Raw genomic sequence first — 25,405 nt, forward strand, 5'->3', positions numbered from 1 at the left:
CAGACAATATGCGGAAGCACCGGAGGAGGGACTGTACAGGGAAAGGCAAAGGCTACATGTAGAATTTGACTTGCTGACTACAGGCACTGCAGAGGCACAATGGAGGAAGGCACAGGGTGTACAGTACGAATATGGGGAGAAGGCGAGCAGGTTGCTGGCACACCAATTGAGGAAAAGGGGAGCAGCGAGGGAAATAGGGGGAGTGAGGGATGAGGAACGAGAGATGGAGCGGGGAGCGGAGAGAGTGAATGGAGTGTTCAAGACATTTTATAAAAAATTATATGAAGCTCAACCCCCGGATGGGAGGGAGAGAATGATGGGCTTCTTGGATCGGCTGGAATTTCCCAAGGTGGAAGAGCAGGAAAAGGGTGGGACTGGGAGCACAGATCGAGGTAGAAGAAGTGGTGAAAGGAATTAGGAGCATGCAGGCGGGAAAGGCCCCGGGACCGGATGGATTCCCAGTCGAATTCTATAGAAAATATGTGGACTTGCTCGCCCCGGTACTGACGAGGACGTTTAATGAGGCAAAGGAAAGGGGACAACTGCCCCCGACTATGTCTGAAGCAACGATATCGCTTCTCTTAAAGAAGGAAAAGGACCCGCTACAATGCGGGTCCTATAGACCTATTTCCCTCCTAAATGTAGATGCCAAGGTCCTGGCCAAGGTAATGGCAATGAGAATAGAGGAATGTGTCCCGGGGGTGGTCCACGAGGACCAAACTGGGTTTGTGAAGGGGAGACAGCTGAACACGAATATACGGAGGTTGTTAGGGGTAATGATGATGGCCCCACCAGAGGGAGAAACGGAGATAGTAGTGGCGATGGATGCCGAGAAAGCATTTGATAGAGTGGAGTGGGATTATTTGTGGGAGGTGTTGAGGAGATTTGGTTTTGGAGAGGGGTATGTTAGATGGGTGCAGCTGTTGTATAGGGCCCCAGTGGCGAGCGTGGTCACGAATGGACGGGGATCTGCATATTTTCGGCTCCATAGAGGGACAAGGCAGGGATGCCCTCTGTCCCCATTATTGTTTGCACTGGCGATTGAGCCCCTGGCGATAGCGTTGAGGGGTTCCAAGAAGTGGAGGGGAGTACTTAGGGGAGGAGAAGAGCACCGGGTATCTTTGTATGCGGACGATTTGCTACTATACGTGGCGGACCCGGCGGAGGGGATGCCAGAAATAATGCGGATACTTGGGGAGTTTGGGGATTTTTCAGGGTATAAATTGAACATGGGGAAAAGTGAGTTGTTTGTGGTGCATCCAGGGGAGCAGAGTAGAGAAATAGAGGACCTACCGTTGAGGAAGGTAACAAGGGACTTTCGTTACCTGGGGATCCAGATAGCTAAGAATTGGGGCACATTGCATAGGTTAAATTTAACGCGGTTGGTGGAACAGATGGAGGAGGATTTCAAGAGATGGGATATGGTATCCCTGTCAATGGCAGGGAGGGTGCAGGCGGTTAAGATGGTAGTCCTCCCGAGATTCCTCTTTGTGTTTCAGTGCCTCCCGGTGGTGATCACGAAGGCTTTTTTTAAAAGGATTGAAAAGAGCATCATGGGTTTTGTGTGGGCCGGGAAGACCCCGAGAGGGAGGAAGGGATTCTTACAGCGTAGCAGGGATAGGGGGGGCTGGCACTACCGAGCCTAAGTGAGTATTATTGGGCCGCTAATATTTCAATGGTGAGTAAGTGGATGGGAGAGGAGGAGGGAGCGGCGTGGAAGAGATTAGAGAGGGCGTCCTGTAGGGGGACTAGCCTACAGGCTATGGTGACAGCCCCATTGCCATTCTCACCGAGGAACTACACCACAAGCCCGGTGGTGGTGGCTACACTGAAGATTTGGGGACAGTGGAGACGGCATAGGGGAAAGACTGGAGCCTTGGGGGGGTCCCCGATAAGAAACAACCATAGGTTTGCCCCGGGGGGAATGGATGGGGGATATGGAATGTGGCAAAGAGCAGGAATAACGCAACTGAAAGATCTGTTTGTGGATGGGAAGTTCGCGAGTCTGGGAGCGCTGACCGAGAAATATGGGTTGCCCCAAGGGAATGCATTCAGGTATATGCAACTGAGGGCTTTTGCGAGGCAACAGGTGAGGGAATTCCCGCAGCTCCCGACACAAGAGGTGCAGGACAGAGTGATCTCAAAGACATGGGTGGGGGATGGTAAGGTGTCAGATATATATAGGGAAATGAGGGACGAAGGGGAGACTATGGTAGATGAACTAAAAGGGAAATGGGAAGAAGAGCTGGGGGAGGAGATCAAGGAGGGCTGTGGGCAGATGCCCTAAGCAGGGTAAACTCGTCGTCCTCGTGTGCCAGGCTAAGCCTGATTCAGTTTAAGGTATTACACAGGGTGCATATGACTGGAGCACGGCTCAGTAAATTTTTTGGGGTGGAGGATAGGTGTGCGAGGTGCTCGAGAAGCCCAGCGAATCATACCCATATGTTTTGGTCATGCCCGGCACTACAGAGGTTTTGGATGGGGGTGACAAAGGTGCTTTCAAAAGTAGTAGGAGTCCGGGTCGAACCAAGCTGGGGGTTGGCTATATTTGGGGTTGCACAAGAGCCGGGAGTGCAGGAGGCGAGAGAGGCCGATGTTTTGGCCTTTGCGTCCCTAGTAGCCCGGCGCAGGATATTGCTAATGTGGAAAGAAGCCAAGCCCCCGGGGGTGGAGACCTGGATAAATGACATGGCGGGGTTTATAAAGCTAGAGCGGATTAAGTTCGTCCTAAGGGGGTCGGCTCAAGGGTTCACCAGGCGGTGGCAACCGTTCGTCGAATACCTCGCAGAAAGATAGACGGAATGGGAAAAAGAAGGCAGCAGCAGCAGCCCAGGATCGGGGGGGGGGGGGGGGGGGGAGGGGGAGGAGGAACCAGAAGGACTCTCAGGGTTGTTAATATATACTGTATAGTATGTATAGGTCGTTGCTACAGATAATTATATATTGGACTGTTAAATTATATTTTTGGAGAGTGTTACTTGTGACAAGGCAGTTGCCAATTAGGGCTAGTTTTCATTTTTGTTATTTATTATTTATTCATTTTTGTTTTTGTTTATAAAATAGGTCATTGTTATTTGTGTTGTTATAATATTGTGTAAAGGATGCACAATGTACTGTGTTGGTTGACCAAAAATTTTCAATAAAATATTTAATAAAAAAAAGAAACTGCACTACAGGTTCACCTGTGGCCCCTGCATGCTAGCTCCGCCCAGGAGGCGGGTTATAAATATGCGTGGTCTCCAACTCGCAGCCATTTCGCCAGCTGCTGTGGGAGGCCACACATCTGATACTAATAAAGCCTCAGTTTGGATTCAACTTTGTTTCCAGTCAAATTGATTGTAGCCTCACCCCATAATGTCACAGTGGGGTCTTGCATTGTGAGAATTGGCTGCTCCATTTGCACACAATTCAACAGTGCCCACAAAGTCTGTGAAGCACAGGAAGACATCCTGCGGGTGAGAAAAACACTATATAAAGGCAAGTTCATTCTCTTTGCGTGAACTAATTTGCTAACTGATGTGAGGAGTTTGACTGACTTCTTCTTGTCTTCGTCTGTTTGCGTGTTATGAACTCCAATGAATGGAGAGGATAGCATTAACACTCAATAACGAGCGTGTGATCCAAACATGAACACATTTTTTCTAAATAAGCATCTTTATTTTTTAAAAACAAACTTTCCGTGCCTTGCCGTTTTAATGGAGTAATTATATACAGTCCTATATTTATTTTTTTAACAGTAGCCTTTTGCAACAAGGTGTTGAGCGGACCTGCTGAACTTAAACAATTACTACTGAACATTGCCAGACTTCTAGAGGCCTCAGGCCCTCTATAACATGTGATGGATACCAGGGCTTTCATGCTATAATGCATTGCATGCTATTACATCACAAGCAAACTTCTTTTTATTTTCTGTTTGATATGTGTTTACGTAATTGTTCAGCCTGTTTCCAATCTTTTTGGCTGAGGTGTGATTGCCTTATTTTACTGAGGCTTTCACCCACTTAAATACCACATGTCGCACACTTTCCATAGCTGAATGTGTAGCGAGCCAGATATACTGCTGTCTTGGCCTTTCCCAATTCTACTCTGGAGTTAGTTACGTGGAGGTTGTCTGGCCAATCGTGCTATTGTTTTATAACCCCTCCATGCCCCAGCCTTTCTTGAAGAATATTTTGACGTTCCTCCAGATGACCAGGACAACATTCCTCCCTTAAACGAAAATCATCAATGGACAGCACGGTGGCGCAGTGGTTAGCCCTGGTACCTCACGGTGCCGAGGACCTGGGTTCAATCCTGGTCCTGGGACACTGTCCTTGTGGAGTTTGCACATTCTCCCCGTGCCTGCGTGGGTCTCACCCCCATAATCCAAAGATGTGTAGGGTAGGTGAATTAGCCACGTTAAATTGCCCCTTAATTGGAAAAAAAGAAATGGGTACTCTAAATTTATAAAAGGAAAAAGTGGCACAGTGGTTAGCACTGCTGCCTCACAGCTCCAGGGATCCGGGTTCAATTCCGGCCTCGGGTGACTGTCTGTGCGGAGTCTGCACGTTCTCCCCGTGTGTGCGTGGGTTTCCTCCGGGTGCGCCGGTTTCCTCCCACAGTCCAAAGAAGTGCAGGTTAGGTGGATTGGTGTCCGAAAGGTCAGGCGAGGTTACTGGGTTATGGGGTGGAGGCGTGGGCTTAAGTAGGATGCACTTTCCAAGTGCCGGTGCAGACTCGATGGGCCGAATGGCCCCTTCTGCACTGTAAATTCTATGATTCTATGAATTCTCATTGCTGTTCAGTGGACCTGCTGGTAATAAAATGGCTGGCACGACCGTTATGTTAAGGCATTGCATGCAACGGTAAAGTGCTCTCTGAGTGCAAGGCTATTTGTGTCACGATTTAGAGCTCTCCATAGTGACACTCTATTCAGCATGTAGAAATGGAAGAGAAACCATCTCTCACTGATAATTTTACAAATTTACCAATAGAAAAACTAAACTAAAGCATTTGAAGGACACTCCTTGAGCTTTGCTATCCTAATATATAATAAACATCTCAATAATTGCCATAGAACATACAGTGCAGAAGGAGGCCATTCGGCCCATCGAGTCTGCACCGACCCACTTAAGCCCTCACTTCCACCCTCCTAACCTTTTTGGACACTGAGGGCAATTTAGCGTGGCCAACCCACCTGACCTGCACGTCTTTGGACTGTGGGAGGAAACCGGAGGAAATCCACGCAGACACGGGGAGAACGTGCATACTCCGCACAGACAGCGACCCAGCGGGGAATCGAACCTGGGGCCCTGGCACCGTGAAGCCACAGAGCCAGCCACTTGTGCTACCGTGCTGCCCAAAACCATCTTTTGGTTCAGTTTTAAAATCACACATTCAGTGCTGATTGATCTAGGGTAATTACAGAACAAATAGATTTTTTTCCCCAAAGAAACCACATCCCCAATTTTTGAAGGTTTGAGTTTGAATACAAACAAAGCCGACTCTGCAACCCAGCTGCATCCACTTATCTGTTCCTTACAAGGGGAAGAAAGTGACCGTCCCGATCCTGTTTTTGCATTGATCACAAGGGATGGGAGCAGCAACTTGATGTTGCTCTCCTTCCTCCTTTCCTCGCTCCCTCTGTTCTGTGCTACCCTTCGGAGGTGTATCTCAGATTGGGATCCAAATTATAAGAGGGATAGGTAACGCTGGGCATGGCCCTATGCACAGCTCGTCCAAAACCACAGTAGCATTGCACTAGTCCCAACGGAAATGTACTAATGGAAATCCCGGCCGTAATTGCACGGGGAACGGAGTACGAAAGGAGGGAAGTCTCGCCTCAACTACACAGGGTGTTGGTTAGATCATACCTAGGGAACTACATATGGTTTGGTCTCCTTATTTAAGGAAGGAGAGACTTGCATTGGAGACAGTTCAGAGAAGATGTGGAGATGCTGGCAGTGGACTGGGGTGAGCACAGTAAGAAGTCTTACGACACCAGGTTAAAGTCCAACAGGTTTGTTTCGAATCACTAGGTTTCGGAGCACTGTTCCTTCCTCAGGTGAATGAAGAGGTAAGTTCCAGAAACATAAGTATATACAAAGTCAAAGATGCAAGACAATGCTTTGAATACGAGCATTTGCAGATAATTAAGTCTTTACAGATCCAGAGAGAGGGGTAATCCCAGGTTAAAGAGGTGTGAATTGTCTCAAGGCAGGACAGTTGGTAGGATTTTGCAAGCCCAGGCCAGACGGTGGGGGGGGTAAATGTAATGCGACATGAATCCAAGGTCCCGGTTGAGGCCGTACTCATGAATGCGGAACTTGGCGATAGGTTTCTGCTCGGTGAACAACCGGGACTGTTCAGAGAAGGTTCACTAGGCTGATTCCTGGGTTGGCTAAGGGATTACAGAGCAGGTTGGACCCACACTGATTGGAATTCAGAAGAATGAGAGGGGCTCTTCTTGAAACTCATAGGTTCCTGAGCAGATGATTCCCATTGTGGTGGAATTCAGAAATAAGGGGCATAGTTTCAGAATGACGGGTCTCGCATTTGAGGGGGAATTCCAACTCTCAGTGGCTTGTGAACGTCTACCCCAGAGAGCTGTGGTGGCCAAGTCATGGAATATATTAAAGGCTGAGCAAGGCGTCTTCCACAACAGGAGAGTCGCGGGTTATGGGAAACAGATGGAAAGTGGATGTGCGGTCAACATTGGATCAGCCAAGGTCTCATCGATTGGTGAGGGGCCGAATGGCCAATTTCCCATCGAATCCCTATAGTGCAGAAGGAGGCCATTCAGCCCATTGAGTCTGCACTGACCCTCCAAAAGAGCACCTACCTAGGCTCACTCCCCTGCAGCCCCACCTAACTTGCACATCTTTGGACACTAAGGGGCATTTTAGCATAGCCAATCCACCTAACCTGCACATGTGACTGTGGGAGGAAACTGGAGCACCCAGAGGAACCCCACGCAGACACGGGGGGAACGTTCAAACTCCACATAGACAGTCACCCGAGGCCGTAATCGAACCCGTGTTCCTGGCGCTGTGAGGCAGCAGTGCTAACCACTGTGCCACCGTGCCCCCAGTTTTTTATGTTCTAATGCCTGTAGGTATTAATCCATCTCTTTTATTCAGCAGTCAATTAGTCCCTGAGGAAAGGTTTGATATCATGCTAACAACCCCAGCCTAAATGATAGGACTGCAAAGTAGTCTTTGATTCAGAGAACCACCTACACACTCTCTGGAGAGCTCTGTCTGCCTCAGAAAATAAGGTGGGCTGAGACCAGCAACCCCCCCCCCCCTCCTTAACTTGTAATCTTCAGACGGGTTGAGTTAATACAGATACTCAATACTTAGGGCAAAGGACAATATTAATTATGGCAGAGAGACAGAACAAGTAAATTATCAGAAGGAGCAGCCATTAGCTTTAATGCACATCACTTATCATCCGATGTGCTCATTCATGTCATTGGCACCGTTGAAAGTTCTGGGGCACTTATCTGTCGGAAAATTACTTTCAGAGAAGCCGGAACAATAGCGACTTCTGTCCCTCTGACAAGATAAAAAAATACTATGATGCTCTTTGATGGCTGTGCTCATCTAACTGGGGTGGAGGGGGTGTGGGGTGATGCAAAACAGGGGACTCCAGATGTCAACAGTGGCATACATTTACTTAGTCTTTAGAGTAATCCAACAGCCTTTAGTCCTGGTCTTTGGCATACCTTCTATTCCTTTGATATTATTCTTGCACGGCAGTTGAAAGGCTTCGGGTTTGGAGGCGTTTAAAAAAAAAAATGACGGGCAGAGACCCTACAAAGGAAACTTACTTGCGGATATGTGTGCAGTGGGCGTAGATCCTCAACTTGTCCCGTATCACTCGCCCGGGCCTAGGTTTCCGCTGTAGGCCTGCCACTTGAACAGTGAGAACTTTGGTTCCCACCAGCCGTTTGTAAAGGAAGGAAAGCCAATAGTCCTGCATGGAAGTCAAGAAAAGAGTTTTTTGTAGATTTTTGGAACTGACATCAATGGATAGCGGGCGGAGAGGAGCGTTGAAATGTGACAGTAACCCAAGATGGCACAGTCAATGGGCGGGACTTTCCGCCGCCATTGGCCGATGGCGGGATCATCTGATCCTGCCGCTGCCAACGGCGTTTCCCGTTCTGTGCACCCACCTGCCACCAGGAACCCCGCACAGCGTGTTCGCCGTCGACGGGACGAGAAGCTCCTGAAGGTGAGAACAGCTGGAAACAGGGACCCGGGTTCGATTCCCGGCTGTGTGAAGACTGAACGTTCTCCCCGTGTCTGCGTGGGTTTCCTCCGGGCGCTCCGGTTTCCTCCCACAAGTCCCCGAAAGACGTGCAGGTTAGGTGAATTGGACATTCTGAATTCTCTCTCTGTGTACCCGAACAGGTGCTGGAATGTGGCGACTAGGAACTTTTCACAGTAACGTCATTACAGTGTTAATGTCAGCCTACTTGTGACAATAATAAAGATTATTATTATTGTTATGTGTCAACACACATGTCTGGTATTCGCAAACTTTAGTGGCTGTCCAGCTCTTTGGTTTTAATTATACTCCTATTTCTAGCTTCCACCCCTTCTTATTTCTTTCTTTCCTAGCCAGGTGATTAGGGACATCGCCAAGCTTTCTGGGACACTGCTCGACCCATTAGAGAATTCCAGGGGAGATCAATCTATATTTTCAATTCTTCCCTCCCCCCATTCCATTCCTGAACCACCTCACTACCCCTTGATGCTCATTTCTCTGCCCATTTTAGCAAGGCCTATTTGCTCAGATCTTGGCCTTGAGATCATTTCAAGCAAAGCTGAGAGAGGGGAAACACTGAACTGAGCCAAACAGCAAAATAACTTAACGTTGAGGCAGTGAAAGAAAACTTCAAATAAAAAGAGAAGATGCTGGATAAACTCAACAGGTCAGACGGCATCTGTGCAGAGAGAAACAGTTGGCGGCCCCGATCATACGGCTGAGTCAGTGACTCGGTTAAAAAAGGAACAGTTTTTCAGCCTGATTCAATTCAAGGTCGTCCACCAGGCCCACATGACAGCGGCCCGGATGAGTAAATTCTTTGGATTGGAGGACAGGTGCGTCAGATGTTCGGGAGGACCAGCGAACCATGTCCACATGTTCTGGGCATGTCCAAAACTCAGGGGGTGCTGGCAGGGATTCGCGGACGTTATGTCCCAGGTACTGAAAACAGGGGCGGTGATGAGTCCAGAGGTGGCTATTTTGGGGGTTTCGGAGGACCCGGGAGTCCAGGGGGAGAGAGAGGCTGACGTTTTGGCCTTTGCTTCCCTGGTAGCCCGGCAACGGATTCTGCTGGCATGGAGGGACTCAGAACCCCCGAAGTCGGAGGCCTGGCTATCGGATTTAGCGAGCTTTCTCGGTCTGGAGAGAATTAAGTTCGCTCTGAGAGGGTCACTGTCAGGGTTCGCCAAGAGGTGACAACCATTTATCGACTTCTTCGTGGAAAATTAATCGTCAGCGGGGGGGGGGGGGGGGGGGGGTTAGGGTAACGTATATTAGGAGGGAAGCTGGTTTTTGCAATTCGGAGGGCCACATTGGCCAGTTCCTCAGTTCTGGGTTTGGCGAAATAGAGATTAATAATTAAGGACTCAGTGGTCAGGTGAACCAAATGCTGGCCTGGGTTTGGTATTATTAATAGAGTGAGCGCAATGTTGCGTCTTTTGTTACTTGTTGATTCAAGGGGATGTAAACTCGAAATCTGTAACCAAGTGCAATCTACTGAATTGGCTTCATGCTATAGTGTAACCTTTACTTGTGGTGAATTATCATTTATTAGCCAAGTTGTCGGGGCTGATAGAATGTTTATTCTTCCATTTAGCCAAAGATGGGGAGAACATATTTACGTTCATTCAGTAGCCTACTGAAGTATAAAAGAGTTAGTTTGCCCCAGATGTTCAGATAGGAAGTGCCTCTGATCAAAAAAATATTTAAATGAATATTCAGGGAGGAGTTGGAGGAATCTAGGATCTAGGAAGGAGCACCTGGGACATTGAGGTACCTTTCATCCTCATGGCAGGTGATTTGAAGTTCTGTCACTTAACAGCACATCTGACGTCAAGCTTAAGTCAAAGTCATCAACCTACTTTGATGTGATTTTCCAAAAGAGATACATTAGCACGGGAAAGTTAAAAATGATCAATTCTATGACCATATAAACTTGATCGTGGAATAATTATTCATTATTTGAAGCTCTAGCAGTCCACAGGCAGGTACACAACCCTCATCCCATCACTGAAACTAGAAACATCTTTCTGTGTCCGATCAGCATCCTAGACGTGTGTAAAAAGTGGGGTCTTAATTAAACATTTCTGATGTTGGACACACTTTTCTGGCACATTCTTCACAATGCAAAATCCTTGGGCAGTTCTGCACTCCTCTCTCACCAAGTCAGGCCGCTGAATTATCGGCTAGTTTGAACTTCTTGTACTTCGGCCCATTTTAATGGTCTGAATATTGTCTCCCCTTAACCTTTGCCATCCATTGGTTAGTTTACTTGTCCAGATGTGTGCTTCTCCTCCATTCGCCCGCCAGATTCATAGAATTTACAGTGCAGAAGGAGGCCATTTGGTCCATCGAATCTGCACTGGCCCTTGGAAAGAAATCCCTACTTAAGCCCACACCTCCACCCTATCCTCGTAACCCATTAACCCCACCCAACCTTTTTGGACACAAAGGGCAATTCAAAATGGGCTACTTTTAAGTGGAGTGTTTTGAATTGAATGGGTTCATTACATGTTTCCAATTCTCCTTCACAAACCTGCAGCCAGAAGAATTTATATCTTAATGAGTCAGACACTGAAAATATCTCTGCACAGTGGTCGGGCACAATCATTAGATCACAAGCTTCCTACCAACAAGCACACCTATTATTGTGTGAGCTTATTTGGAGTGTCTGCCAAAGATGGACTCTTAAGGAGGGGAAGACATTTTGGAAAGCTGGTTAACACAGACTGGGGGAGATGTTCGAACGATAGACAACCTATTCAATCAGTCGGAAGTAACGGATATGATCTAATGGCCTGGTCGTGCCCGACCCGGTGATGTGGCGAGGCTGTGAAATCGCGCGACAAGCCTCTCGCATGTTTTGTGATGCCCGGAACGCCTCGTGAAATTTCACGAGATCTCGCGAGTTTACGTGATCTGGATCTCACCCTCGCTGGCCAAGATCCAGTATCCCCAGCGATTTTCCCCCCCTTACTGCCAGCTCCTCGTCCTCCCACCCCTCTCCCTCCATGTCAGCTGTCCCGCTCAATGCCCGGTCCCATCTCAATGCCAGGTCCCCTCCTCAAATCGCAGCACCCTCCCCACAATGCCTGTTGCCCCCCTTCCTCCCGGGACCGCAAGTTCCCTCACCCAATGGCCACTCCCCTATCACTCCTCTTTCAAAGGCCTCGGCATTCCCCCACCTCCCCAACCCACTGCACATAATGGAAGAACCCCCAATTTGGGCTCCCCAGGGCCTGCCCCTTGACACAGACTGAAACAGCCAGGTACTGAAACAGTACCAACTGTGCCAGGGGAAGTGCCAACCTCTGCTGGGGAGCAGTGCATGCCCCTCTACCCCCTCTCCCTCCCCCATCTGCACATCTTTCCATGTGACTAAGGGCGTCACGGTGGCGCAGTGGTTAGCACTGCTGCCTCATGGCACCGAGGACCCCGGGTTCGATTCCGGCCCCGGGTCACTGTCCGCGTGGAGTTTGAACATTCTCCCCGTGTCTGCGTGGGTCTCACCCCCACAACCCAAAAAGATGTGCAGGGCAGGTGGATTGGCCACGCTAAACTGCCCCTTCATTGGAGAAAAAGAACTGGATACACTAAATTTATTTTTAAAAAATCTTTCCATGTGACTCACCACTTGTTCCCTTGACTTCATTCTCACCAAACCTCTTACCGCTCTATTTCTTTTCCTGGGCCATGCTAGGCGACATTTTAAATGGCTCCTTCTCCTCAGCTACTTTCCCTCTCACTTTCAAACCTCCAGTGATCATCTTAATCCTCATACATCCAACCCTGGCCCTGCTGCCTTTGGAAACTATCATTCCATTACCAAATTCCCTTTCCTCTCCAAATGTTGCTGTCGTGTTGTCTCTTCCCAAATTCATGCCCCACTTTCCTGCAGCAGGTTTGAATTTCTCCATTAAAGTTACTGTGTTTATCCCAAACAAATAGCAGCTTCCACAGAGTCATTTTATGGGCCTCCAATGGTGGGTCCAATTTGAAGGTAATGGTTTGATGTGGTCACTTCAGGAACAAAGTCATGTCAACAGTGTCTAGTTTCCTGATTGGTCTAAAGTAGAGCCTGGTTTTTAGCCAATCAGAAAATGATTAAGCATAGATGCTTTATAAAACAGGTGCATGAGAACAGATTAGAAGTAAACGTTGACGTTAACTTTCCCACACCTAGTGGAGCCAGACTTCTATTTGTTTCCACAGCTAGTAATAGTCCATCGCAAGGGGCTTATAGCTTGAGGGATGCCACTCCACATCAAGACCAGGTGTCTCTCCCAGGCTTACCACCGCCATTGGCGCGTTAGGAAGGATTTGCAGGAAGGATTTGACACACTCAACTTATTTGGCTGCATTATGAACACACCTTCCTTGGTCATCAAGTCCTGGGGTGTGATTTGAACACGGAGCTTCTGGCGCAGAGACAGGGGCTCGAACCCGCTGCGCCACAAGACCGGGGTAGAGTAAGGCGAAAGCTTTATTTTATACTTACACAAATTTAAGCCTGACTTGTAAGTGCTGGAGGCTGAGACTGGATTCAAAACATGGAACCACTCCCAGCACTAACTTCCCTTAACTTGATGGGAACATTCAAACTAACCCCAAGGTCCATCTAAGGCATCTAAGCAAGGCTTCAACATGAATATAGATCATAGAACAGAATTTACAGTGCTGAAGGAGGCTCGGCCCATCGGGTCTGCATTGGCCCTTGGAAAGAGCATCCCACTTAAGCCCGCACCTCCACCCTATCCCCGTAACCCCACCTAAACTTTTTGAACACTAAAGGGCAATTTAGCATGGCCAATCCACCTAACCTGCACATCTTTGGAGTTTGGGAGGAAACCGGAGCACCCGGAGGAAACTCATGCAGACACGGGGAGAACGTGCAGACTCCGCACAGACAGTGACCCAAGCTGGGAATCGAACCTGGGACCCTGGAGCTGGGAAGCAACAGTGCTACCCACTGTGCTACCGTGCTGCCCCCTTTTTAAAGTATTGATTTAGCATCTCTGCCATTTCTGTGTTCCCCACTATTAAATGATCTTTATTCAGTGCACCCTGCAGTACGACACGATGACTGGTGACATCTCACTCCAGTCAGAAAATAAGCACAAAAATTTCCATTTAACTAAAAGAAAGAAGAAATTAAGTCTGTAAAGTGTCCCTCATGGTCTGTCTCCTACTGAACCTAGATCACAACAATTCCAAAATAAGCCCACCAAAAACGTTTGTTCCGTGGTGGTCACTCAAATCCAGAAGATGATCTTGGAAAATGTAATTGCCAGTAAGCAGTTAATTACGCTCGAGAGTCTTTTATTTTCAAACACTCTCTTAACTTAAACCTTTCACTGGAGCGCAGCTAAGGTTCCTTATCAGGTCAATTTTCTGGGGGGTTTCTTTGAACTTGAGGTTACCGCCGAGAAAACAAGTGTTTGCTGGGTAATGAGGGAAAGTCTAATTGAGTCTATTCTCTCAAGGTTTACACTCGGGCACAGATTCCCACGGAATTTTGCATGTGGCAGCATTTAATGTCGGGCTTTTACAATCCCTTCATTGAAAATAGTCGCAGTCTTGGAGCGTTTGCAGATACTGGGAGATGCAGAGTGCCGAGCAATGTGGTGTACATTTTATACAGTTCAGCAAAGAATACAAATAACCAGTTTGTTAACATGTAATCTTGAGGGCAGCATGGTGGCTCACGGCGCCGGGGTCCCAGGTTCGATCCCGGCTCTGGGTCACTGTCCGTGTGGAGTTTGCACATTCTCCCCGTGTCTGTGTGGGTTACGCCCCCACAACCCAAAGATGTGCAGGGTAGGTGGATTGAACACGATAAATTGCCCCTTAATTGGAAAAATGAATTGGGTACTCTAAATTTATTTTAAAAACATGTAATTTTGTCCCATTAATAGTGGCACTGGCTTCAATTTAAATTCCCCTTGCCTTGCGATCACACTGCAAGGGGATAGGGGTGCTCGGGATCCATTGGAGCCTCCGGTGGTCGGAGGCAAGCACTGCCCTTGGCTCCCAGGCAGTGCAAACCTGACACCTTGGCAGTGCCAACCTGGGGGTGCCAGTTGGCACTGCTTGGGTGCCATGGGGCAGTGCCAAGGGATGGGGCCTGGGGGGTCCATGCCCATTAAAGGGGGAGTGAAGGGGACATGAAGAGGGAAGCCTGAAGGGGTGTGAAGGGTGGGGGTTAGGAGGAATGAGGGGAGGTATGAAAGGGGGGTATGAAGGTTGGGGTGTGAATGGGAGCCTGGAAGTGGGGGTGGGGCCAATACTGAAAGGGGGGGGGGCCTGAAAGGGGAGGTGACCTTGAAAGTGGGGGGCCCCATTGTAGCGTATGTTCACTTGAGGGGACGTGGACATTTAGTGATGGGGAGGGAGGTTGTTCTGTTGTCCAGATTGTCACAACCAGCGTTCCTGGATGCCACGGGTTTTCCAGGGTACTGTCCTGCCTTGTTCCCGACCTCCCAGGAGCTCCAATGGCCTCAGAGACCCCCGGAGTAGCCATCACGTCCGGGCTTGCGTTGACCAGCACTAATCAGCGGCCGGGTGAGGCCGCGCTGCAGGTCGTGTGACTCGCGTCTGGTTTTGTGGCTGGCGTAAAGCCCGATTTGTTCCTCTCCCGTGATGCACACGGTGTAACGAGATCAGCGGCGGGGTGCAACGCAGTGAAAAACTCACACCCTCGGTCACTGCTTGGTCATTGAAAATCGGTGCAATTTGCGCTGTCTGTTCCGGCGCGATTTCCATCGCGATCTTCCCACACTTAGTCATTTTTTTGTTGGGGGGCGGGGGTGCATGATCTGCAATGGCAGTGATAGGGGTGGGGCCTAAACACACCGGCAAGCGCGGCTTTGCAGAGATCAGGGTGCCCGATGCCAATGTTCAGGCCATCACACACGCACACCGGGGGCGCGATTCTCCGACCCCCCACCGGGTCGGAGAATCGCCGGGGGCTGCGTGAATTGTGCCCCCGCCGTGTCCCGAATTCTCCGCCACCAGAGATTCAGCGGGGGCGGTTATTGCGCCGCGCCGGTCGGCAATTCTCCGGCCTGTGATGGGCCGCAGTCCCACCGTTGTCAACCCTCTCCCGCCGGCTTGGATTAAACCACCTTTTGAATGGCGGGACATGGCGGCGCAGGCGGCCTCCGGGGTCCTGGGGGGGGCGCAGGCGGGGGGCGATCTCGCCCCGGGGGATGCCCCCATGGTGGCCTGGCCCACGATTGGGGCCCACCGATCCGCGGACGGGCCTGTGCCGTGATGGCACTCTTTTTCTTCCGCCTTCGCCATGGTCTTCACTATGGCGGTGGCGGAAGAGACCCCCTCCCCTGCACATGCGCGAGGATGATGTCAGCAGCCCCTGACGCTCCCGTGCATGCGTCACCCGGTGAAGACCTTTCGGCGCCGGCTGACGTGGCGCCAAAGGCCTTTCCCGCCAGCCGGCGGAGCAGAAACCGCTCCGGCGCGGGCCTAGCCCCTCAAGATGAGGGCTTGGCCCCTAAAGGTGCGCCACTCCATTACGCCGGACCCCCCCCCCGCCGGGTAGGGGAGAATCCCGCCCTTGATCTTTGAGGCCCTGATCTTTCAGGCCCTGCCCCTTTTAGCTCCAGAATTCAGCACCAGATACAAGCTGTTCGCACTGTGCATCAATCTGGGCAGCAATTGTGGCTTATCATGAACACAGTTCCCTCTTTGCAGCATGGAGCCTCTTGCTCTGATGCGCGGCCTGCCAAAGGGGGTGGCACAGTGGTTAGCACTGCCACCTCACAGCGCCGGGAACTCGGGTTCAATTCCGGCCTCGGGTGACTGTGTGGAATTTACACGTTCCCCCCGTGTCTGCGTGGGTTTCCACCGGGTGCTCCGGTTTCCTCCAAAGATGTGCCAGTTAGGTGCATCAGCCATGATCAATGCGCGGGGGATAAGACGGGGGAGTGGGCCTTGGTAGGGTGCTCTTTCAGAGCGTCAGTGCAAACTCAATGGGCCAAATGGCCTCGGTAGGGACTCGATGAGACGGCCATCTCCGCATGTGGCAGGAGGTTGCTGATTCACCGGTGGCATATTGTCCATGAACCCGCAAAATCCCTTCAAATGGAGTGGGCAGCTAGTCTTCTTTCTATTCCCAACTCTGGGAAAGCTCCATGGCGTTGGGAAGACATCAGGCATCTGTCCCAGCAGAGCGTCCCCCTTATTTACATGGAGTCTCCTCCAAACCCAGGGCTGGGAAAATCGAGTCCAATGTTATGAATTCACACTCCTTCACCAAAGAACCCAATACAGAAAATGACTCCCTAAAATGGATGGGCTGAGAGTTAGGAACTGAAATCAAAATGCATTCTCTGGTAGATGAAGCTCTACACCGGGAGGTCATCATAATAAAATCACCCTTATTGTGTTAACACAAACTAACTCCGTTTACTCATCAAGATGAGAGTTGAACCATTTTGTTGTGGTCAGAGTTCAAATCTCTAATTTAAACACATTACACTTAATTACGCTATCAGAGTTGACCTTTCCCATCTGGAAGTGTTTTAGATTACATTGGATGTTTTAGATATAATTTAAGAACTCAATATTTTTCTAGTGTGCCCAGAAAAATTAGCATTGAAGCTTTTATCCCCTCTGAAATGTATTTGCAAAGCATCACATTGCTGCCCGTCCTATATCCTCTTCTCTTCTATGCAATTACATTTTACAAACTGTGCAGCAGGTTTTTTGTCCTTGCAACACTTTAATCCTTTAACCTTCCCTCTAGTTTTCTAGATATAGAATCATAGAATTTACAGTGCAGAAGGAGGCCATTCGGCCCATCGAGTCTGCACCGGCCCTTGGAAAGAGCACCCTACTGAAGCCCACGCCTCCACCCTATCCCCGTAATGCCTCATATTTTGGACACTAAGGGCAATTTAGCACGGCCAATCCACCTAACTTGCACATCTTTGGACTGTGGGAGGAAACCGGAGCACCCGGAGGAAACCCACGCACACACGGGGAGAATTGTGGACCAAGCCGGGAATCAAACCTGGTACCCTGGAGCTGTGAGGCAGCAGTGCAAACCACTGGGCCAGTGTGCTGCACATGTGTCATGTCCACAGTAAAGGGCTTGCTTGTTTTGTTCTTACTGGTGACTTGGACATTATTCGGCAATCTTCTCTCAAGTCGATCTTGGTGGTAAACCTGCATGTTTTGCACCTTCAGGGTTTGTTCCCCCTCAACATTTTCTTCTCTCTCCTTCCTGCTACCTCATTGTAGCCTCTTTCACTTCAGTAAGCGGGCGCGATCTAACCCCAAAAAATCAGGGCCCTTTCTGGGCAACATTAAGTGGCGGGGGCGACCTGCTGTCTTACGTCACTCTGTTGCTATTTTGGGCCCTAGCGGGAAAGCCCCCCTGAGGCCACGCGCAGCATCATTTCCTGCCCGGATGAGCTCCAATGAGTGGAGCGTATCAGTGCGGAAAAAAAATCAGGATGCCATTTTTAATGGCGCCCAAATCTCTCGACCCCCAGCCACAACCGCTGGATCCCCCCCCCCCCCCCCCCAACGGCCAGTATCCCAATTTACCTGTTGGAGGGGCCCTCACGTTCCTGTGAGGAAGAAGATAAATATGGCAGATTTCGCGATCCTTGGATAACGAGAGATATTGTAGGCCTCGTCAAATAGAAAAAGGAGGCATTTGTCAGGGCTAGAAGGCGAGGAACAGACGAAGCCTGTGTGGAATATAAGGAAAGTAGGAAGGAACTTAAGCAAGGAGTCAGGAGGGCTAAAAATGGTCACGAAAAGTCATTGGCAAATAGGGTTAAGGAAAATCCTAAGGCTTTTTACACATACATAAAAAACAAGAGGGTAGCCAGGGAACCGCGGTAGCAAAAGTGGCTAGCACTGTGGCTTCACAGCGCCAGGGTCCCAGGTTCGATTCCTTGCTGGGTCACTGTGCAGAGTCTGCACGTTCTCCCCGTGTCTGCGTGGGTTTCCTCCGGGTGCTCCGGTTTCCTTCCACAGTCCAAAGACGTGCAGGTTAGGTGGATTGGCCGTGATAAATTGTCCTTAGTGACCAAAAAGGTTAGAAGGGGTTATTGGGTTATGGGGATAGGGTGGAAGTGAGGGCTTAAGTGGGTCGGTGCAGACTCGATGAGCCGAATAGCCTCCTTCTGCACTGTATGTTCTATGTTCTTAACCCGCCCCCCCCCCCCCCCCCCACCCCCCTCCCAAGTGCCGGTATGCCTGGTCCCCATTTGTGGGGAACAGTATTAATCGGCGCTCAGCTGGGGTCTCCTCGGCGAGGCTTTTAGATGCTGTTTTTTTTCAACTCACTTAACCGTGAGAGATCGCGACGCGTCTCGCAATCTGGTTAGGTCTCACGAGGCGTAACAGCCGTCGGAAATCCCGGGGGAGGGCTCTCCCGGGATCTACCGGCTGCCTCCTGCCCTGATTCCGGCGGGAAGCGGCCAGTAGATCGCCCCCAATGTCTCTAGCCTCCTCCTCAATGTTCTGCAGTCAAGCTCTTGCTTTGGGTTAGTGGGAGGCCTCGGAAATTCATTGTGCTTCCTGAAGTCCCCTATTCAATAAGATATTTATTTACCCAATAGCAAGATGGACCAATGTCATTCCCTATCCCAAACAAGATGGATGGTCATTCCCTATCCCAAACAAGATGGATGGTCATTCCCTATTCCAATCAAGGTGGATGGATTGTCACTCCCTATTCCAATCAAGGTGGACAGATTGTCACTCCCTATCCCATCCAAGATGGATGGTCACTCCCTCTGCCATCCAAGGTGAATGAATTGTTGCTCCCTATCCCATCCTAGATGGATGGATTGTCATTCCCTATCCCATCCAAGACGGATGGATTGTCATTCCCTATCCCAGTCAAGATGGATGGTCACTCCCTATCCCATCCAAGATGGATGGATTATCATTCCATATCCCAACCAAGAGGGACGGATTGTCATTCCCTATCCCATCCAAGATGGATGGATTGTCATTCCATATCCCAACCAAGAGGGACGGATTGTCATTCCCTATCCCATCCAAGATGGATGGTCACTCCCTATCCCATCCAAGATGGATGGATTGTCATTCCATATCCCAACCAAGAGGGACGGATTGTCGTTCCCTATCCCATCCAAGATGGGTGGATTGCCATTCCTTACCTCAACCAACAGGGAAGGATCATCATTCCCTATCCCAACCAATAAGGATGGATCATCATTCCTTATCCCAACCAAGATGAATGGATTATTATTCCTGCCTATTAAAGATGGAAGAATGCTATTTGCTATCCCTGCCGATATGGATGGGTTATTATTCCTTTTCCGAACCAAGATGGATAGATTTTTTTTTTAGAAATTTAGAGTACCAAAATTCATTTTTTCCAATTAAGGGGCAATTTAGCGTGGCCAATCCACCTACCCTGCACATCTTTGGGTTGTGGGGGCGAAACTCACACAAACATGGGGAGAATGTGCAAACTCCACACGGACAGTGATCCAGAGCCGGGATCGAACCTGGGACCTCGGCGCCGTGAGGCAGCAGGGCCAACCCACTGCGCCACCGTGCTGCCCTCAAGGTGGATAGATTGCCGAAACCCACACTGACCAGGGTAGGGTGTTGTTCCTCAGAGTAAGACATGGACAGGACAGCATGTCTACATTTCATTAGCCCCATTCACAATCTCAGGTACCCAGTAAAGAGCAATGGGACTGAGATAAAGCAGAGTATGCACCCACCACAGAAACCGATGTACAGTATACGTGAGAGAACAAGTCCGCTACTGAGGAAAGTAAATTAAGATGTTCACCCACTCTCCTGAAGGTGATTTTAACAATTATAAGAACAGAATAGCTTAAGAAATAGCAGGCATTATTCCTAGGATGATATTTGGAAGCTAAAATCTTGCATCTCCTGCAACTATCACACACAAACGTGTCCCGCTTGAATGTATGACATACATTTGGCTCAAGTAGAGATCACGGATGAACAGACACAGTCCAGTGCCAGTGAACGAATAAGTAAACAAAAAGAGCACAATGTATTTCCTGGTTTTTCTCTTCTGACGTTGATAACCTGGTGCCAAAATATCCGTCCTCGCAATGGAAAGTCCCGGCCTTAGTCTCTGTGGTGAGATGCCTGTGCACAGTTTTGTATATAGTAATCTATCAATATATATAGTTATCGATACGACCTCCAACCAGCAGGTGGCGATAGAGATCTACCATGTGACTCAAGATATCCTCCAGTTGGTAGTAAGTCGCACAAGAGGATAGTCGCACTTGAAATGACTCCAGGAGAATTCACTGAATTCATTTATGCGTTACGGTTTACATCATAGTTTGTTAGTTAACTTTCCACGTGTTCATTCTGTTAATAAAGTATCTCACTAGTCAAAGAACTAGATGTTCTGTGTGCATCTGTACTACGGCCACAACACAGAACAAAGCAATCTCTAATTGATTTGAGGATGCGACTATTTACAATAATTAGACTTTGCGGTCTTAAAGGAAGAGGCATTGTTAAGCACCTCCATTAGGGGAGTGAGGAAAGGACTATTACGTCCTTTTTACAATATGTTGAGAATTTCAAGGTCCTGCCATTAGAGATCCAGCAACAAAATCTGAATGGCGGAGCAGACTCGATGGGCAGAATGGCCCACTTCTGCTCCTAGGTCTCATGGAAGGTGGCAATGTGACCATTGTGGTATTGAGAAACTAGAATGGGAAGCACTGAAATGCAGGAAGGATCTCTCAAACTGAAGATTGACTGGGTCTTTTAACTGGCGGTCAGTATCTCAGACCAGTAGCAACACTTGTTAGAACATACATGATTCGGAGGGCCGTGAAATTTTATTGAACTGTGATTTTACCCCAAACTGGGCAGCTTGACCCTGGATTGAAGCAATCTGTCAACGAGATTCCTATGAGTCAATATTACACCTCTAGGTGTAGGTGTAGTAGTGGCTCAGTGTTTTACGATACATGGGGTGGCACAGTGGTTAGCGCCAGGGACTCTGGTTCAATTGTGGCCTTGGATGGCTGTCTGTGTGGAGTTTGCACGTTCCCCCCGTATCTGCGCGTGTTTCCTCCGGGTGCTCCAGTTTCTTCCCACAGTCTAAAGATGTGAGGTTAGGGTGATTGGCCATGCGAAATTGCCCCTTAGTGTCCAAAGGATGTGCAGGTTAGGTGGGGTTGGCACAATGGACATGCTAGAATTGCCCCTGAACATTCATTGATCTGTAGGTTAGGCGGGGTTATGGGGATAGGGCAGGGGAGTGGACCTAGGTCGAGTGCTCTTTCAGAGGGTCGGTGCAGACTTGATGGGCCAAATGGCCTCCTTCTGCACTGTAGGAATTCTATGGTTCTATTGGTAATCGTTACTTCAATCCATCCTTTCTCTGGGTCTCCAGGTGGTGGAACTCCCCCGGATTTCCTTTTTGCACTGCGATCCCCTGGCTTTTAACAATCACTTCTGAATTGAAATAAACCTCCTGTCCCTATTCTTTGTAGCCTTGGTGGTGCCCAGCTGGTCCGCCACCTTTGTTTTGCTAATTTTAAATCCAAGCTGACCTCAACCTTTTTGCATCGAGTGGTAATAAAGAAAATGTGTGAGGGGGTGGGGAGGAGGGAAAGCAGCCCTGCCTGAATGGGTGGTGCACGCAACAGGGCAGATCTCACATCAGTTGCTTGTTTGGGTTTTGGCTTCCTGTGCGGTTTCGACACAACTCCTCCAGCAACTGCACACCGCTGCTCGAGACTTTCCAGTCAGCACAACCCAACACAGGGAACCTCTGCCTTCAACGGAAACCCACGTGAGTAATGGGTTCATTTGCAGACTTACTGTGGTTTCTCGAATCCCAGAACAGCATCCCCGGGAGACCAGAAGAAAGCACAAATCCCTTCAAAGTGTTGATTTTTCTATCTGATTAAGAAACTCTTTAAAATGCTTTAATCTGGATTTGTGGGCCCATGTTTCTCAATGTTGTTCCATATAAAGAACAGTTTAAGCTGTGGTATGTCAGAAATAAGGAAGAGTGGACGTTAACTGCGTCTGAGATCAAACTTGTTTCTTCCTTTAGACTTTCCATGAAGGATTTATGTTGGGTGGCGTATGAGAAGTTACATTTCCAGGAATTTCATGAAATTTCTATTTGATGTTAAAGGAAATTGAGAAAATCCCAGGCGATAGGTGGCACAGTGGTTAGCATGGCCTCCTCACAGCTCCAGGGACCTGGGCTCGATTCCGACCCTCGGGTCACTGTCTGTGTGGAGTCTGCACATTCTCCCCGTGTCTGCTCTGGGTTTCCTCCGGCTGCTCCCGTTTCCTCCCACAATGATGTGCAGGTTTGGTGAATTGGCCATGATCGATGCTGGGGGTTATTAGGTGGGGGGGAGTGGGCCAAGGTAGAGTGTTCCTTTGGAGGGGCGGTGCAGACTCGATGGGCCGAATGGCCTTCTGCGCTGCAGGGATTCTATGGATTTCAGTCAAACATTGGAGTGTCTGTCCTTTGACCCTGACCAGTTTCTTTTCATAGTCTTCACTCTCACAATCCCAATCATACTATCAGGGTCATTTTCTGGAAAATTCACTCCGGGGGGTGGGGTTTAAAATGGGTGGTCGTAGATCAGCCTCTCTCCAATATGTTGCTTAATTATCTGTGCCATTTCCGTCAATGGTGGCCCAGCAGCTGCTCTCTATTTTAACTTACAGGCAGAGTTCCATTGAGTTTTTAGTTATGACGTTTAATTGTATCTACGGCCTTAGTTTTTCTCACGCCAGATAGTTATCCAGCTCTTTTTTTTCAAAGGTTCATTCATTAAAAGGAAAGCGAGATTAGCTCATGCAGAATGAACTAGGACATTGCCAGGAGAATGTATTACATAATCCACTACTGTCCTTGAGTCAATGTCTGTTTGCAATTGTGGGCGGCGCGGAGAAACCATTTCTGACATTGTTAACTGGATATTGTTATATTTATATTAACTGAATAAAATGCCAAGCAAAGCCATCTCATGCCCTTTTGACGTGCTCAGGAGCAGATGTCCCTCAGTAGGCATCCCCTTCCCTTATGATGTTGCATTAGCAGTGTGATGAAAGTGGTAACAGTGTTGTATGACACTGGCCAAGGAATATAATCAATTCATGTGTACATTGTTAAGTATCAGTGCTTAGATTTGAACAAACTTCTTGGGTGGGATTCTCCATTTCAGAGACGCCGGGACTAAATCGCATGAGATCTACGGCCCCGAAAGTGACACCGGTCCGAGAGCGATTCAGGAGATGCAAGCACCGCGCCACGTGGAACTAGTGCAATTCCAACGAACGCTGGCGTGTGATTCGCCGGGGTCGGAATCGGCACTGGAGAGTCTGACAATCAGGAGCTGCATAGAGGCACTCCCCCTCCCCACGCACCCTCCTCCCAGCCAAGTAGGTGGCATTGGTTGCGCTGGAGCGCGTCCGTCCCGTTGATGGGCCGGCTGGGGCCAGAGGGTACCTAGTGGGGTGGCCTGGGGAGTCATCCATACTACTGTGGCTCTATGTTCACAGTGGGAAGTCAGAGGCGTGCACAGCTGCATGACTGCATTGCCGGCTGCAGCAATGGTGGTCTGTGACCCCCCCTCTCCGACACCCCACAGCCCACCTCCCAGCTGCTCAACGCTACACCCTGCCCCCCCCCGGCCATGGCAGAAGGCCCCCCCACCATACTATAGCGATGGTGGATGCTGTTCGTACCCCCTCTCTCTCCCTCAGCAGCCACACCGCCTTCTTCCCGATATTAAATACCACGAGTGAACCTCGGCGTCGGTAATTCCTCCGGGGGGCGCTGGAGCATCGCGGGGGGCCCAGAAATTGCCAGGTGAGGCCCGTTATTGATACACCAATGGCATTTACTGTACAATTTGCATGTCCATGCTGTTGTGCGGCGTGGGACACATTCACGCTGCTGTTGGGTCACCGGAGCATGGCATTCCTTCAGGCGCCTGGCGCCGGCCTCGATTTTCGACTGACGCACGATTCTCCGCCCAATCACGTTTCCTGTTTCCACCGTTGCTGGACAGAGAATCCAGCCCTTTATGGTGAAAATAAAACTTTACTCTGTACTACTTTATCGTTTTTGGGGGTGATCTTTCGCTCTACGTGTATCCCAGTTTGTGAACATCTGGACTGTCATAGAATAGAATTTACAGTGCAGAAGGAGGCCATTCGGCCCATCGAGTCTGCACCAGCTCTTGGAAAGAGCACCCTACCTAAGGTCCACACCTCCACCCTATCCCCATAACCTAGCAACCCTACCCAACACTAAGGGCAATTTTGGTCACTAAGGGCAATTTATCACGGCCAATCCACCTAACCTGCACATCTTTGGACTGTGGGAGGAAACCGGAGCACCCGGAGGAAACCCACGCACACACGGGGGAGGATGTGCAGACTCCGCACAGACAGTGACCCAAGCCGGAATCGAACCTGGGACCCTGGAGCTGTGAAGCAATTGTGCTAACCAAAATGCTACCGTGCTGCCCCAATGCTCTGGACGAAGACTTGAAACGATGTACAGATATTTATAGGTTTACAAAAAGGAAAGGGATCAAGGTTTTAGTTTATATACAGCCAGGGGATAAGTTAACAATATTGTTGATGTGATTCATGGAGGTTTGATTAGAATAATGGGAACATTGAGAGAAGCATGTGACTGGGAAATTACCTGAATTGTTTTTGTGTAAAAGGGCAATGATTTGTACTCTTTCTTCTGACTGCTTTTTGATCCGTCAGGTGCTGCACATTCTTTGGTATTTGTTTTATTTTATGTACCGCATAATGCAGCCTATTATTGCCTCGTCGAGTTCGAAATACATAAATCAGTAGTAAAGTTGTGTCCAAGGGAAAAGACAGGTTAGCAACAAGGAATGAAATACCTGCTGCTCTGGGTGCCCGTGTTCAACAGCAGGTACTTTCAGCGAAGGTGGCACCTCGCCCACCCTGCCCGAGAAAGGTGGCTTCAGTTCAACTTCAGAACAGCCTCCCTTTCTTCACCGCTGAGAGCACTTCATTTCTCACGCCCGTCATTCCGAGGTTCCCAGTATCGTCCCAATGACAGAAGTGGGAGCCGAGTCGACTCTCTTCTTTTACGACATTCCGACTCAGCGGGGAGATG

General features: G+C 49.2%; 1 protein-coding gene across 2 annotated transcripts in view; it reads right to left on the reverse strand.

Annotated features, from left to right (window-relative positions):
* The window catches only part of hpse2 (heparanase 2), a 378,585-nt gene that overhangs the window by 63,907 nt on the left and 289,273 nt on the right, over window positions 1-25,405 (reverse strand). For both annotated transcript variants that reach the window (XM_072479598.1, XM_072479597.1), the window contains exon 10: window positions 7,811-7,956. In XM_072479598.1, coding sequence (XP_072335699.1) covers window positions 7,811-7,956 — 146 coding nt within the window. The remainder of the gene's footprint in view (window positions 1-7,810; window positions 7,957-25,405) is intronic.

Source organism: Scyliorhinus torazame, chromosome 16, assembly GCF_047496885.1.
Source record: "Scyliorhinus torazame isolate Kashiwa2021f chromosome 16, sScyTor2.1, whole genome shotgun sequence".
Lineage (NCBI taxonomy): Eukaryota > Metazoa > Chordata > Chondrichthyes > Carcharhiniformes > Scyliorhinidae > Scyliorhinus > Scyliorhinus torazame.